The sequence below is a fragment of the Grampus griseus genome (genome assembly GCF_964374135.1).
Source record: "Grampus griseus genome assembly, chromosome: 16".
Taxonomy (NCBI): domain Eukaryota; kingdom Metazoa; phylum Chordata; class Mammalia; order Artiodactyla; family Delphinidae; genus Grampus; species Grampus griseus.
In genome coordinates this window covers 7,628,086-7,641,374 of record NC_139010.1, presented here as the reverse complement: position 1 = coordinate 7,641,374, position 13,289 = coordinate 7,628,086, and the positions used below count along the sequence as shown (strand labels likewise).

General features: G+C 42.7%; 1 protein-coding gene across 1 annotated transcript in view; it reads left to right on the top strand.

Annotated features, from left to right (window-relative positions):
• Nucleotides 1-1,096: 1,096 nt before the first annotated feature.
• Nucleotides 1,097-13,289, top strand: part of TARBP1 (tRNA guanosine 2 -O-methyltransferase TARBP1) — a gene marked incomplete at its 5' end in the record, with an annotated part of 59,548 nt that continues 47,355 nt past the window's right edge. Inside the window, 6 exons of the mRNA XM_082673843.1 lie at nt 1,097-2,027; nt 5,439-5,536; nt 6,994-7,063; nt 9,225-9,373; nt 10,457-10,509; nt 12,255-12,352. Of these exons, the coding sequence (XP_082529969.1) occupies nt 1,097-2,027; nt 5,439-5,536; nt 6,994-7,063; nt 9,225-9,373; nt 10,457-10,509; nt 12,255-12,352 (1,399 nt within the window). The remainder of the gene's footprint in view (nt 2,028-5,438; nt 5,537-6,993; nt 7,064-9,224; nt 9,374-10,456; nt 10,510-12,254; nt 12,353-13,289) is intronic.

Genomic DNA, 13,289 nt, shown 5'->3' with positions numbered 1-13,289 from the left:
AAGGAAACTGATGTTTATTGGCACATTAAATGTTGAAGGCAATGGATATTTACTGACACATTCTAAGTAGGTTTACAACTGAACCCTTTACGCATCTGTCAATGGAAAACTGAATGACCCTGAAATACGGAAATAAAATCTTGCATATATGATGTCAGATAACTGTAAATAACTTTAAATTATATAAAACCAAAAATCTAAAAATTAAATAATTTTAAATTACATAAAATAAACTTAAATAACTTTAAATTACACTTTATCCATTATGTTTATTACACAGCAAGCTCTTTGAAGGTGAGATTGTGACTTCTCCATGGACTTCTCCATGGTTGAAGGCAAAGTGAAAACCCAAGTCATTGATTCAGTTCGCCTAGGATTGAGCTAGAAACCAAACCAGTACCGTGCATGCTAAGGTGAGGTTTCTGTTTCTGTACTTAGCAGTAGATGCTGTCAGATATACAGAACATACAGACACGTGGACTATTTGGGGGACTCTACATGTGGGAGCATAAGCATTGTGTGTGAAGGGCTGCATCCAAGAGTCCGCTTGGGCATTTGACTGCCAGCGTCGTGGTGGGTATCTCGTTTTCAGCCCTATCCCTGGCTCATAGCTAGAGTACTTTTCAGGGCCTCTACCTCATTCTTGGGTTTTCGTTATTTATTTTTTATGCAGATATCGGGAACCCATTTCGGACCCACTGTGTCAGTCTCTGTGTGGGTGGTGCCAGGCTGCACCGTTTTGAAAAAAGAGCTTCTAGGTGATCGTGAGTACACCTTCCTGGTGTACCTCTGGCCCATCCTCACAGCGCCTGAATGATTTAAAGCCCTCGGGCAGGCCAATCTCCAATTAGGAATCGATGGAGTTGGTATAGATACGACATTAACGTTTAACGAGGGCCTCTTTTCCTCTTAAAAAAGTAAGGGGCAGAAGCGAGAGGATCAGATCCAAGGCAGTTCTGGTGAGACCTGCCCAAAGCGCGCCTAGCAGGACTAGGGCCGGGCTGCAAGCCCCCTACCTGCGGGTGCGCGCCCGGGCCCACCGCGCACGCGCACGCACTAGCGCACGCCGGCGCCTTCCTGCGGGCGCTCGGGTCAAATGGAGTGGGTGCTGGCGGATACGCTGCTCTCGCAGAGCCGGGACCCTCGGGTCCTGCTTGGGGCGCTGTGCTGCGAGGAGGCGTCCGCGGAGCGCGTGGAGACGCTGCGCTTTCTTCTGCAGCGACTGGAGGACGAGGAGGCGCGCGGCGGCGGCGCGGGCGCGCTCCCGGAGGCGGCGCGCGAGGTCGCCGCCGGGTACCTGGTGCCGCTGCTGCGGGGCCTGCGCGGGCGCCCCGCGGTCGGCGCGGACACCGGCCCAGCGGCCCGCCAGCGCCGGCGCGTGCTGAGAGCGGCGGGCGCGGCCCTGCGCTCGTGCGCCCGCCTTGCCGGGGGCCCGCAGCTGGCGGCCGCGCTGGCCGAGGAGGCGCTGCGCGACCTGCTCGCCGCGGGCCCCGCGCCCGGCCTCGACGGGGCCGCCGAGGCGGCCGTGGAGGTGTTGGCGGCCGTGGGGCCCTGCCTGCGGCCCCGCGAGGACGCGCCGCTGCTGGAGGCGGTGGCGCGGGCCGCCCTCGCCCTGGCGCTAGGCGGGGACGAGGCGGGGCCCGCCGAGGGCGCGGCGGCGCTGGTGGCCGGCCGGCTGCTGCCGGCGTTGGGCCGGTGCGGCGGGGCGGCGCTGCGGGCCTTGTGGGGCGGGCTGGTCGCCCCCGGGGCTCCCGAGGGCCCGGGCCGAGTCGGGCCGAAGCTGCTGGTGCTGAGCGCCCTGGCGGAGAAGCTGCTGCCCGAGCCTGGCGCGGAGCGCGCCACCGCGGCGCGCGAGGCGGACCCGGACGCCCGGCGCTGCTGGCGCTTCTGGAGGACGGTGCAGGCGGGGCTGACCCGGGCCGAGGACGCCCTGACGCGCAAGCGGGCGCGCTACCTGCTGCAGCGGGCGGTGGAGGTGTCGGCGGAGCTGGGGACCGACTGCGCGTGCGCCCCCCAGGAAGGAACCGGTACTTGCTTCTTTGCCCCCGGGCCCATCCTTACTTGGCTTTCTGGGAGGGAGGCTCCCTGCTTCCGGCAGTCAGCTCCTGGGGTAGTCTCCGAGATCCGTACTGAATTGGGTTATTCTCCTGGTCCCCATAAAGCCTGAAAAACCTTGGGAACCTCATGTCGAGGGTGTTTTCTGAACTGACACAGATCACTGCAGCCGAGAGGAGTCTGCATCTCCTAAACTTTCTGACCCAGAGCAGGTGGAATACTGCATCCGTGGGAATAATTTAGGAACGAGCCCAGGCAGGATTTTACAGACCAAATTTGCACTATATCGTGGTAGGTCCGTTCTAACAGGAAAGAAGAGTTAGCGCCCATCAAATTGAAAAGAAAATTATTTATATGTACTGAGCGATGAATTGAGTCTCGAGTGTTAGAATTTTGTAATGGAAACTAGCACATCCTTTTGAAATTTCCCTTGGTAGGTCTCTTAGCAGGATTTTTAAATATTTGTTAAGCATATGGGCCTTAAGTCGACCTTTGGAGAGTATTTTTGAAATTGATTTAATTGAGTGAGGTTTCAATTTTTTTACATTTTGAGCCTGTGCTTCCTACCACTTTATTACAGAACAAGAGTAGATGAAATAGCAAGGCCTCCCCTCAGTTTGGTATGTTCCTATTGATTGATTTGCTCACTGAAATTACGTGAAAGCACAATTCTCGTCTTAAATTAATTTTGAGCTATCAAAGTCAAAAATGGATTGACTGATTCAAAACTGCCTCAATAGATAGAAAATGTCTACTGTTTCAACTGGAGCTGCCTACTTATTTATACTGGTAAACGATTTTTGTTTGGTTGAAGTTGTGAGTAGATTAGATTTTTATATAAGCTTAAAACATCAGGTAGTAAATATTTTAACAGCCCAAAAGTTGGTGATCATCCAATGAGAGTTGTCACTGGAAAACATTTTTTAAATTACTAAAGTTAAACACTCATTTATTTTAAAGAGTCAGTCATTCTGCAGTTTTAAAGATAAGCAGTGGTCTCATGCTTGTGCCCCTGCCCATTTCCTTCATTTCAGAGGGCAGCCACTTTTACCTCTTTTAGCTGATTATTTTGGTATTTACCCCCGTATCTTGAAATGATCTAGTAATGTCATGAAGTCCAATGTCATTCTTGTAATTTTGGTTAAATGTGAGTTCAACAAAATTATGACTCTGAAAATACTGTTCACAGGTGATCTGTGTATATATGATGGGTTTTTTTTCTTCCTGCAGGTTTTTGCTAGACTAATGTCATTTATGTTTCGTTGTCTCCACTCTTATCACTAATTCAACCCCAGATTCTTAGTTAATTGTCTAAATCTTTCCTGTACAAAGTCAGATCATCAGGCATTATCAATTTTCCTGAAGAAGTGTCTCCTAGAGTCCTCTTACAAGCTCAGTCTGGTGCACAGCTGACATTCTTAGATCTGCCTTCACTATCATCTGGGGGATTCCCTTCACCTGATTCTGTGTTGGAGCTCTTGTTTCCTGGAGTTCGTCCTCTTTTTTGGTTTACTCATTTGTTGTAATGTATTTTCTAATAGTTCCCTGAGATAAAACTTTTTAAGACCTTGCATATCTGATAACTTAATCAGAGGATCCTTTATGTCTGATATGTTTTCACTTCTATCATTTCTATCTGTCACTTTTTTATAGTTTCCATCTCCTGAAAATCCCCAACTGTTCATGCATGTTGTCTACCTTTTCCATTAGAGCCTTTAACATACTCATCATAGTTATGTACAAGTTCTGTACTTGGACCATATCTGAGTTTGGTTTTGTTTTCTCTTTTATCTCTTGGCAATGGGATCACTTTTTTCAGCAGAGACTGAAATATTTATGCCTTCAATGATAGGCACTCCTCTCTGTTAGACTATTTGGGTTGAGTCACTCTGGTGAGCTGGCTTTGGATTTTGTTGGTGGTGGATTGTTTAGTGTGAAGCCTATAAGGTTTTTCTCAGTTTTTTTCTCAAGCCCTCGATGCCGACACCACGGTTGGAGAGCTTCCTCCATGCCTTTGTCCTTCCCTCGAGGGTAGACTGCTGGTGTTGGTTACCTGGTGCAAAGCTTGAGATGGGGAAGGAGGGAACTTTTCATTTCTCCTACAACAGCCTCTTCTTAGGCCCCATGTGCCCGATCCTTAGGGTTCAAACTTTATTTTTTTTTTTTGGTACGCGGGCCTCTCACTGCTGTGGCCTCTCCCGTTGCGGAGCACAGGCTCCGGATGCGCAGGCTCAGCGGCCATGGCTCACGGGCCCAGCCGCTCCGCGGCATGTGGGATCTTCCTGGACCGGGGCACGAACCCGTGTCGCCTGCATAGGCAGGCGGACTCTCAACCACTGCGCCACCAGGGAAGCGCAGGGTTCAAACTTTTTAGCCATCTCTGCTCCCTCTCCAGTGGCACATAACCTCTGCCTCCTACTTAATGAAGGGTTAAGAGTTTCCTTAACTTATCCTGTGGCGGCTGCATTCTGCTTGCATCTGTGGTGGGTCTCGAGGGCTGATACTCTGCCCCCCTCCACAGCAGCAGACCTGCTTCATATGAGTGCCGGACACATAAGAGGCTTTCCTCGTGTCAGTGCAGGGTCCAGGGGAGAGCAAGTGTTTAGCCATCCCCAGGGGCAGCCAACTTTGCCTGGTGTGAGAGCAGGGACAAGGGTGGGATTGTGGGAGGGTTTCCTCCGGTGGCCGACAGCTTTGGCCTCCTGTCAGGGAAGGGTCCAGGGTGCAGGCAGGCGTCTTCAGTTGACCACCACCTTGTACTCCTGCAGGGCATGGATGGGCTGCCCTTTCAAACCTCGGTGGGCCCTGCATGCCCATGCCTCCAGGGTCCCTTGCCCTGCCCACAGTCTTTCTTGAACACATCAGGGAGGCCTTGAGGAAAAGAGCTGGTGAGTGGGTGTAGACTCCCTTGGGGTTCCCAGAGTTTCTAAGTTGTCCACACTTGGCCTTTAAAAACTTGTCCAATTTTTATTTTATTTTTTAACTGCAGTTCGTGTGTCCTGTCTTATTCTTGGAGAGGTTCTTTGCCCTTTGGAATTCAGAGAGCAATGCGACCTCAGCTCTCTGATGGACCTACCCCCCCCCCAAAAAAAAGTGAGATTCTTAGGGAGAGAAAGTAGAGTACATGTGTTCAAATCTGTCATCCTTACCCAGAGTTCCAAGGTAGTAACCTTAATTTTTTTTGAAAAAACCTCCTTTTGAGATTCTTGTTTGCCCAAGCCTGCTACCTAGGCTCTAATACAGGGGCACTCTCCATTGTTAGAGAAAACAACATTTGGTAATAGTAGCATAATTTTAAGAACTGTTATCATTTGGAAGCTTATGGAAGTTTCTGATTTAGGAACTAAATCTAGGAACTAATTTTCTTTTTTAAACCATATCAGGCCCAAGTCTGTTTTGGTGGTCTGAGAAGAAAAAAGATGAGCTTCTAAAGTTTTGGGAAAACTATATATTAATTATGGAAACTCTTGAAGGAAATCAGGTAAGTGTTTTCGTATTTTAACAAATCCTATGTAGATGCAGTTCTTGGGGTTTTTTCCCCAAACATTCTGTAAAAGCAATACAAAAAGGCCAACTTGGATATAGCATAATGGAGTCCAAGCGCACTTCGTTTTCTGGCATAGGTGCAATTTAAGATTGAATATAAACTCAGGAAATTAAAGAATACTTTCAGTTGACTTAAGTTATCATTCAAAGAATTCAGTCTTATTTGATCTTCCCTTGACATTTACTTCTAAAATGTTTACGAGTTTTTAGTTTCTTGATGTTATGAATAATCTCCTAAGAAATGCACACTAAGGGAAATGTTACTTAAAGTCTGAGGTAAATTGTTATTAAGTAAATAATGATGCTGTAATGGGCCTTCGATTTTGTAGATTACCTTCCTTCCTTCCCTCCTTCCTTCCTTCTTTCCCTCCTTCCTTCCTTCTTTCCCTCCTCCCTCCCTCCTCCCTCCCTCCCCCTCCCTCCCCCTCTGTCCCTCCCTCCCTCCCTCCCTCCCTCCCTCCCTCCCTCCCTCCCTCCCTCCCTCCCTCCCTCTCTCTCTCTCTCTCTCTCTCTCTCTCTCTCTCTCTCTCTCTCTCTCTCTCTCTTCCTCCCTTCCTCTCTCTCTTACATCTTTGCATTCTTGGTCCTGAGAATGGAAACTTGAAAAATCATTTGCAGTCGACTTTGAGTTCATTTTTGTAGACTCTTAGAGTTTTTAAGTTGAGAAGAATCTCTTAAGATTACCTACTCTAGTGCAGTGTTCTCCAACTTTAACATTCATTAGGATCACCCAGATGGCTTATGAAAGTGTCTGGCCTGCAAAGTTTCTGATTCAGTAGGTCTGCAGTGGGGCCTGAGAACTCAGGTATTTTACATGGTCCTAGGAGATCCGTAAGCTGCCATTCTGGGCACCACGCTTGGAGAACCCCTGTTGTAGGGGTTCTCAGTCCATAAGGTGCGGGGCCTGCCATCGTGGAGCCACTGGGAGGTGTCAGTCCAGATGCATTGTTTGTGGACTAAAATAAAGAGTTACTCATATGTACTAAATATATGTAGATACAAGGATGAGCAATAAAGGAAAAGCATTTCTAAACTTACGGTTTTCCTGAATCAGTATATCCTCAAGACCCTCACTATTTAGAAACTGTGACTTACCTTTAGTTTGTAGGGTATGTAAATTAGACGCTGATATCTGTAGCAGAGTCTAAGAATGAAGAGCCTTGAACTCTGAACTGACTCTGCTTCTGAATGAGTGGCCTTGAGCAACGTGAGTAACTAGATGAAGCATCGCAGTAGTTTTTCCTCTTTGTAACATAGTGGCATACAGGCCCTGCCTCTTCTCCAGGGTGGCAAGGAGGAACAGAGTGACTGTTGTATAAATAGACGAAAAGTCCTTTGAGTTTTGAACGGTGAATTTTCATTTCCTGTGGCTTTTTGCTCTTGTTTTTTCAGATACATGTTATAAAGCCAGTTTTACCAAAGCTGAACAATCTGTTTGAATATGCAGTGTCAGAGGAAAATGGTAACAGTTACTTTTATTTTGCTTTTTTATAACACTTACAGTTTTTCCCCTTAATTTTATAAGTAACTTTTATTCATTATAGAGCATGTTATAGGAATATATGAATTTACTGCTACCAAGAGACCGCTGCTAACATTCCAGAGACATACCTTGTGGATTGATTGTTCATAATGTTTTTTTCTCACTCAGCAGTATAACCAAATGCATTTACCTATGTCCTTAAATAGTCTTTGAGAATTTAATTTTAAATGGCTGCAGAGTTTTCTATAATTTAGAGGTCTGGTAATTTATAAACTTCTCATTATAGAAAATTTCAGACATTCACGGAAGGAGAAGAGTTTGTATGATGAACCCCACCACCCGGCTTTAGCAGTGATCAACTTGTGCCAGTCTCTGTCTCACATCATACGTGGCCTTTCCTGCTCCCTCCCCATCAAATGATTTTGAAGCCCATTCCTAGACAGCATATCATTTCATCTGTAATTTTTTTCAGTATATATCCTTGAAAGATAAGGGCTCTTTGGTAATGTTTTAATCGTGGTGTATTATTCATTTTTAATAAGAGCTCTTTGGTATTACATATTTTAAGTGCTTTCCATCCTTATTCTCTTAATGTATCTGTTTCCTTGTTAGAGTTATTTTCTTCGGGTTTCAGCTATTCTGTAGGTTGGACTTCTTAGGAAGAGAAAATTCCAAGATGCTATTTTAAATATGGTTTTTAAGTCCTGTATCAGTTCTATATTATGAGGGCTTCTTAGGAGAAATAAAATGAAGCTGGAGCTTCTTAAAATTATTTTATGAAATTAAGGTTAGATCAACGAGACAGCTAATGCAAGCTAATGGTGTTTTGTGTTCATGTGAACGATCAAATGCTACACTATCATGTTTACACATGAGAAATAACCTAGGTAAATGGGTTTTAGTGCCTGCTTTAGATAATTACAACTTTAGTAGTTTGACCCCTTAGGAATTGAGCTTTATTCAGCCGATTGCTATGGTTGTTTTCTGATACACTGGGATTTTTCACAGACCATAGGAATCTGTCGTCCCACTGGGGCTAGAATTTAATTGAATCCTGTTGTGACTTCACTTATGCATTTACTATTAAAATGATTCTCTTATTACCACGTTTTGCCCCCAGCTCTTGGCAAACCAAATCAAATGGCAGTGACAGATTTTGAGAAATCACTGCCAAAGGATTGAACAAGCATCTTGGTGTAAATTACAAAAAAAAAAAAAAGACTGATTTATTTATAGAATGCCATGAGTTAAAAATGCTGAGTTTTTTTTCTAATAGTGTTAAAAGATATTTCAAAAAAAGTTAAAGTATGTCCAAGGTACATACTCCATTTTTTGTTTCTCATTTGTATATTTTCTTAATAGATGTTTACCTAGTGTCCAATACACGCTAAGCGCTGGGATAAAGTGGTGAGACAGATGTACTCTTTTTCACTTGATTTTTGTCTGTTTTCCGGGAAAAAATAGCTTTGATGATAAGTTCTAGACAGGCAACAAACAAGAGGCAGAAATGGAGTTATCTAGTGAGTGAGGCCATACCTTGGAGAGGGCAGCTAGGAAAGACTGCCTGAAGAGTGACACAGAAGTTGAGGAGACAGCTCTGGGTGCAGAAGCCCTGAGATGGGAACAGCTCAGTGGGGTAGAGGACCCGACCAGTAAGCCACAGCACAGTGGTGTGAGAAGGCGGGTTAAGGTCGGAGTAGTTGTCAGAAGCAGTTCACGCCTCGCTTGTTTTTTAGTCTGAGTTTTGAGAAGCCACGCAAGGGTTTTAAATAGAGCAGGGACAGTTTCAGGTTTCTATATGAAAAATGGATTGAAGTAAGGTGAGAGAAGAATTGGTTGAAATCACCCCAAACCTAGAGTTTCAACCTGCGTGGGGTCATATTTAATTTCTGTATGCTGTAGCCACTATGACACTCGCTTGCAGCCTTTCTAAATGAATCTCTCTGAAAATGGAATACCAAATACTGAAGTTACTTTGGTTATTCAGTAATTAAACACCCTCAGATGCGATTAAAAAGAGACTGACTTTTGCGGTGTTGGAATGAAGTTAATGTGTTTGTGTTTAGTTTTGAATATGTAGTCTACGTGGGGCGACATAATGTGAAAATCTTAAGTCAACATTCGGTGTTTATTTCCACAGGATGTTGGCTCTTTCACCCATCCTGGCATCTGTGTATTTATAAAAGAATGTTTGAAAGTGAAAATAAAATCCTGACCAAAGAAGGCGTTACCCATTTTTTGGAGCTCTATGAAACAAGGGTTCTTCCGTTTTCAGCAGAATTTTCTGAGGTAATGACAGCCTTTCCCTTTCCTTTTTCCCTTTGTTAAAAGATGAGGGGTGAAGGTATTTGTTTTATCCTATGTGATCTTCAAAAAATATACACTAGGGCCTGAAAATCGCAAGTAACATTTTAGAGGTTTGCATACAACAAATCCTATTTCTCTAAACTTAGCTATCGTACTGGGAGAACGCTTTCTGTAATGTAGTTTGTCGATAGGCTGCCTGCATCATTACCAGTAGTTCTTTGGTATCAGTATTCTGAACAAAAGTCAACAGCATGAAAACTGGTATAGAAGCGTGTTAGTGATATTGTTTCCACAGTCTGAGTCACTGAATTACCGCTCTTTGTTTAGTCACGCTAGTCCCCCAGTTCTGAGTCGATGAATTACTATCGACTGTACTGAGCGAAGGTTGCCTTTAGAGCTATATTATTAGCATCTATGCTTCCATTTATCAGAAATCACAGAAAGCAAAGAGATGGTGAGAGCTACAGCTGTGACTTAAAGTTTTATATTATGGTGCCACATGAGTCAGGTGATCACTGACTTTGGTATGGTAATGTACCTCTCATTTAGAGGTAACTGAAGTAAACTTTCCTAATTGTCCAACTACATGTATAGTGTTTTAATATGCATCATTTTTCTACATTCTCCTAGCCTTCTTGCGCTTCCTGGAAGCTTGCTTTTTGTCTAGTAATATTTTTGAAGATATACTTTTCCCCCTTTATCTTCCAGGCATAGGGGCTTGAATTTTCTCTTGAGTATCTTTTTGTTTTTCCTTTGTTACTACCTTTATTTTCCACCATGTGTCCCTTCTTTGGACTCTCTTCTTCCTTCTTAGCACAGCATGTACTCTCCTCTCAGTATTCCGTATGTTTTTATCAGGTGGGAAAATTCGGTATTTGTTTTGTCGTTCTGGTGGAATTAAGGTATCCTCCAAGACTATCATAGACCAACCTACAGCATGAGAGATCAGCTTTGCTTGTAACAGCTCTTCTGTAGCCCTGTGTAGGATGTGCAGTTACAGCAAGCTGACCGTTCAAAATTACAGTTACAACTTAACATCAAAAACTTTTTTCCTTTTTTTTTTAGTTTATTATTGGGGCATTAATGGATGCACTTTCACAGAGCTCTCTATACAGCAGGTAAACAAACATCGTTATTTAGCAGCAATGCAGTCATATGTATTGGGTATATAAATTTAATGTGATTATGAAATGTGACCAGATTGTTTAATGAATTTGTTACATAAATATATGTTGCCTTGTAGATATTCACCTTTTTCTAACCATGTCATCCCTTCTGTGTTTGTTATTCTTCTTGCCTTTCTTCCAGTAGTTGTGTCAGGTGTTTCTCTTTTTCTTTTCTTTCCTACTTTGAACCCATCCATTCTTGGCCTTTTGGGAAGGATATCTTACATAGCTACTTCTTTTCCCTTACTCCTGATTTCTGCCCTCTTGGAAATTGTAGTGGCTTTGGCTAACCAACACTTGAGACTTTTTTTTTCCTTTTTCTTTTAACTTTTGATCTTGACTTATAGAAAAGTTGTGAGAATAATACAAAGAATTCTCATTTATCTTTTATCCACATTCCCTAAATGATACTGTTTAACCATATTTGCTTAATCATCGTCTCTCTCATGACGATTGTGTGTGTGTGTGTGTGTGTGTGTGTGTGTGTGTGTGTGTGTGTATACCTCTGTTTCTTAGCTCTATCTGCTGAGCAGACTTACCATCTATATTTCAGTGTCTGTCTGTCCATCCATCCATCCATCCATATTAAAAACCATCAGTTCACACCAGCACATCCATTTCTAGTCCACTACCACAGGGTTCATTCTAACTTCCCCCTTTCCCTATCTGACGGTGGAGGCCATTCTGCATGACATATTGCTTATTTGACACCATCACCCTTTGTCAAGGTTGATACTGGGAAGAGTTTGTCAGTATTGTGCCCTATCCTCATCTTTTGAGCATTACCTGTACTCTTGAATGATATCTTCAAAAATTTCCCTTGCTTTTGAAATTATGTTGTCTAATTTTGAAAACTAAGTTTTTTTATACTTGCAAGTCTTTTGTTTGGTATACCTCTAATAGAAAAAAACTCACCACCAACTTCTTTAAAATTTTTAAGTTAGTCTCTGCTAAGTTATATTAATATTTAGTCCTATTTAATATCGAAAGAGCAGAGCAACGCTAGATTTGCCAATTATTTTTGATTTTCAAGTAATCATTACTGTTGAATAGTTCTCTGAAGCAATTAGACCGCTGGAAAGCAGTAAAACCAACGTGGTGCTTTCTGAGAGTTGACAAACACATTTATTACGAAATGCCTTCAGTTCCCTAGCACCCTAATGTGTTCAATTAACAGATAATGTCCCTGGCCGAAGCATACAGCAAAAAAAAAAAAAAAAACAGTGTGACTTTTGTAGATGTTAATAATTAAATGCTCTTGCAAAAGTTACTTATTACTAACATATGTCTTTCTGTGAATGTTATTTCTTTTATTTAATACTTAAAGATTTAAAATCATTGGATTAGGTGTTGGGAACAATAAAATATAATTTTAAAGTTTCATTTTTAGACTTTTTTTTAAACGATACTATTTGGCAAGATTCATATATGTGTGTCAGAGAAAGTGTCATTAAAGAAGAAATCCATGCCTGCTTAGTGTCGCACATTGCTAACTCACGTCTGTTTTCCTAGAAGATCTCTGATGAGATCTTCTCATCAGAGAAGATTTTACTGAAAAATAGAATGCAGGTTTAGAAGAAGAAGATGGTTTTATTGTTTTATTGTTGAAAGACATTTGGGCCATATTCCATTTAGTTTCAGTCTACTTATTTGTAAATAGATTTAAAATACTTGTTTTTTTTCCCCTTTGTCTGTAGGTCCCCAGGCCAGCTGATAGGAAGTGGTTCTCCACTGGGATTGAAATTACAGAAGTTCTTAGTCACTTACATTTCTCTTCTTCCAGAAGAAATAAAGAGTATGTGTCAGTAAAGAGTTTCTTTTTAACTTATTAGCTTAAATTTTTAGTATGTTGGTTATAAGCACCAACCTATGACTATTATAATCAGTATTATCAAAATAGTTCCTTTTTCCGGAATATGCAAATTTTGTCAGAATTATACACATGTCCATTGAAACTGAGTACACAATTTTACTTTTGTATATAACGTGATACCAGTATTGGTATCCGTAGCATGGAAGCAGTTTTGCAATGTGTGCTGCAGTTTGCCGTTCTTTCCACTTGTCTCTATTCAGTTTCAAAAATGAGCAAAATAGGTCGAAGAAAGAAAGAACCTGGGCTTAGGAAAAAGTTATAAACAGAGTATCTGTTGTGGCAAAGTTGTCCCTTTATAGATATTGACTCAGAAAGATAAGAAAGGAAAAAATACTTGCTTTTCGTAAGACCTTGTATCCTAGAAATATCCCACTTCTTCAGGTTGGAGATGTACTTTTCTTCCTGATGGGCTATGTTGGTAAGCAAAGCACAAAGCCAGTGTTATTTTCCTTGCTGAGCAGCAGGGCCCACTCTTCTTTCCGAATCTTTTTTTTCGTTCTGGGCTTTGTGACTTAGAAAGTGACCCTGGCTATGAAATATATAGATATACTTTTTCTTTTGTATTTAATCTGCAAATAGGGTGAACAATGACCAGTGGTGCTATGTATTCAAAAGTCAGGGAAAAAAGAGAAAAGATGGTCACCTGTGTATCACAACTTTAGATTTACAGAAAACGGATTGTTTTGATTACTTTTTTAAAAAGTTAAACTGGAGAAGATAACTGTCAGAGCCGTTCTTTAGTTTGCTAGAATTTGGAAGCTTACAGTCTGGGGATTCATTTGCCGACCACGTTGGCACATCTCACGTCCACAGCACGGTGTGAGTGACATGACGGTGATCAGTGCCCCCTAGAGTTTGA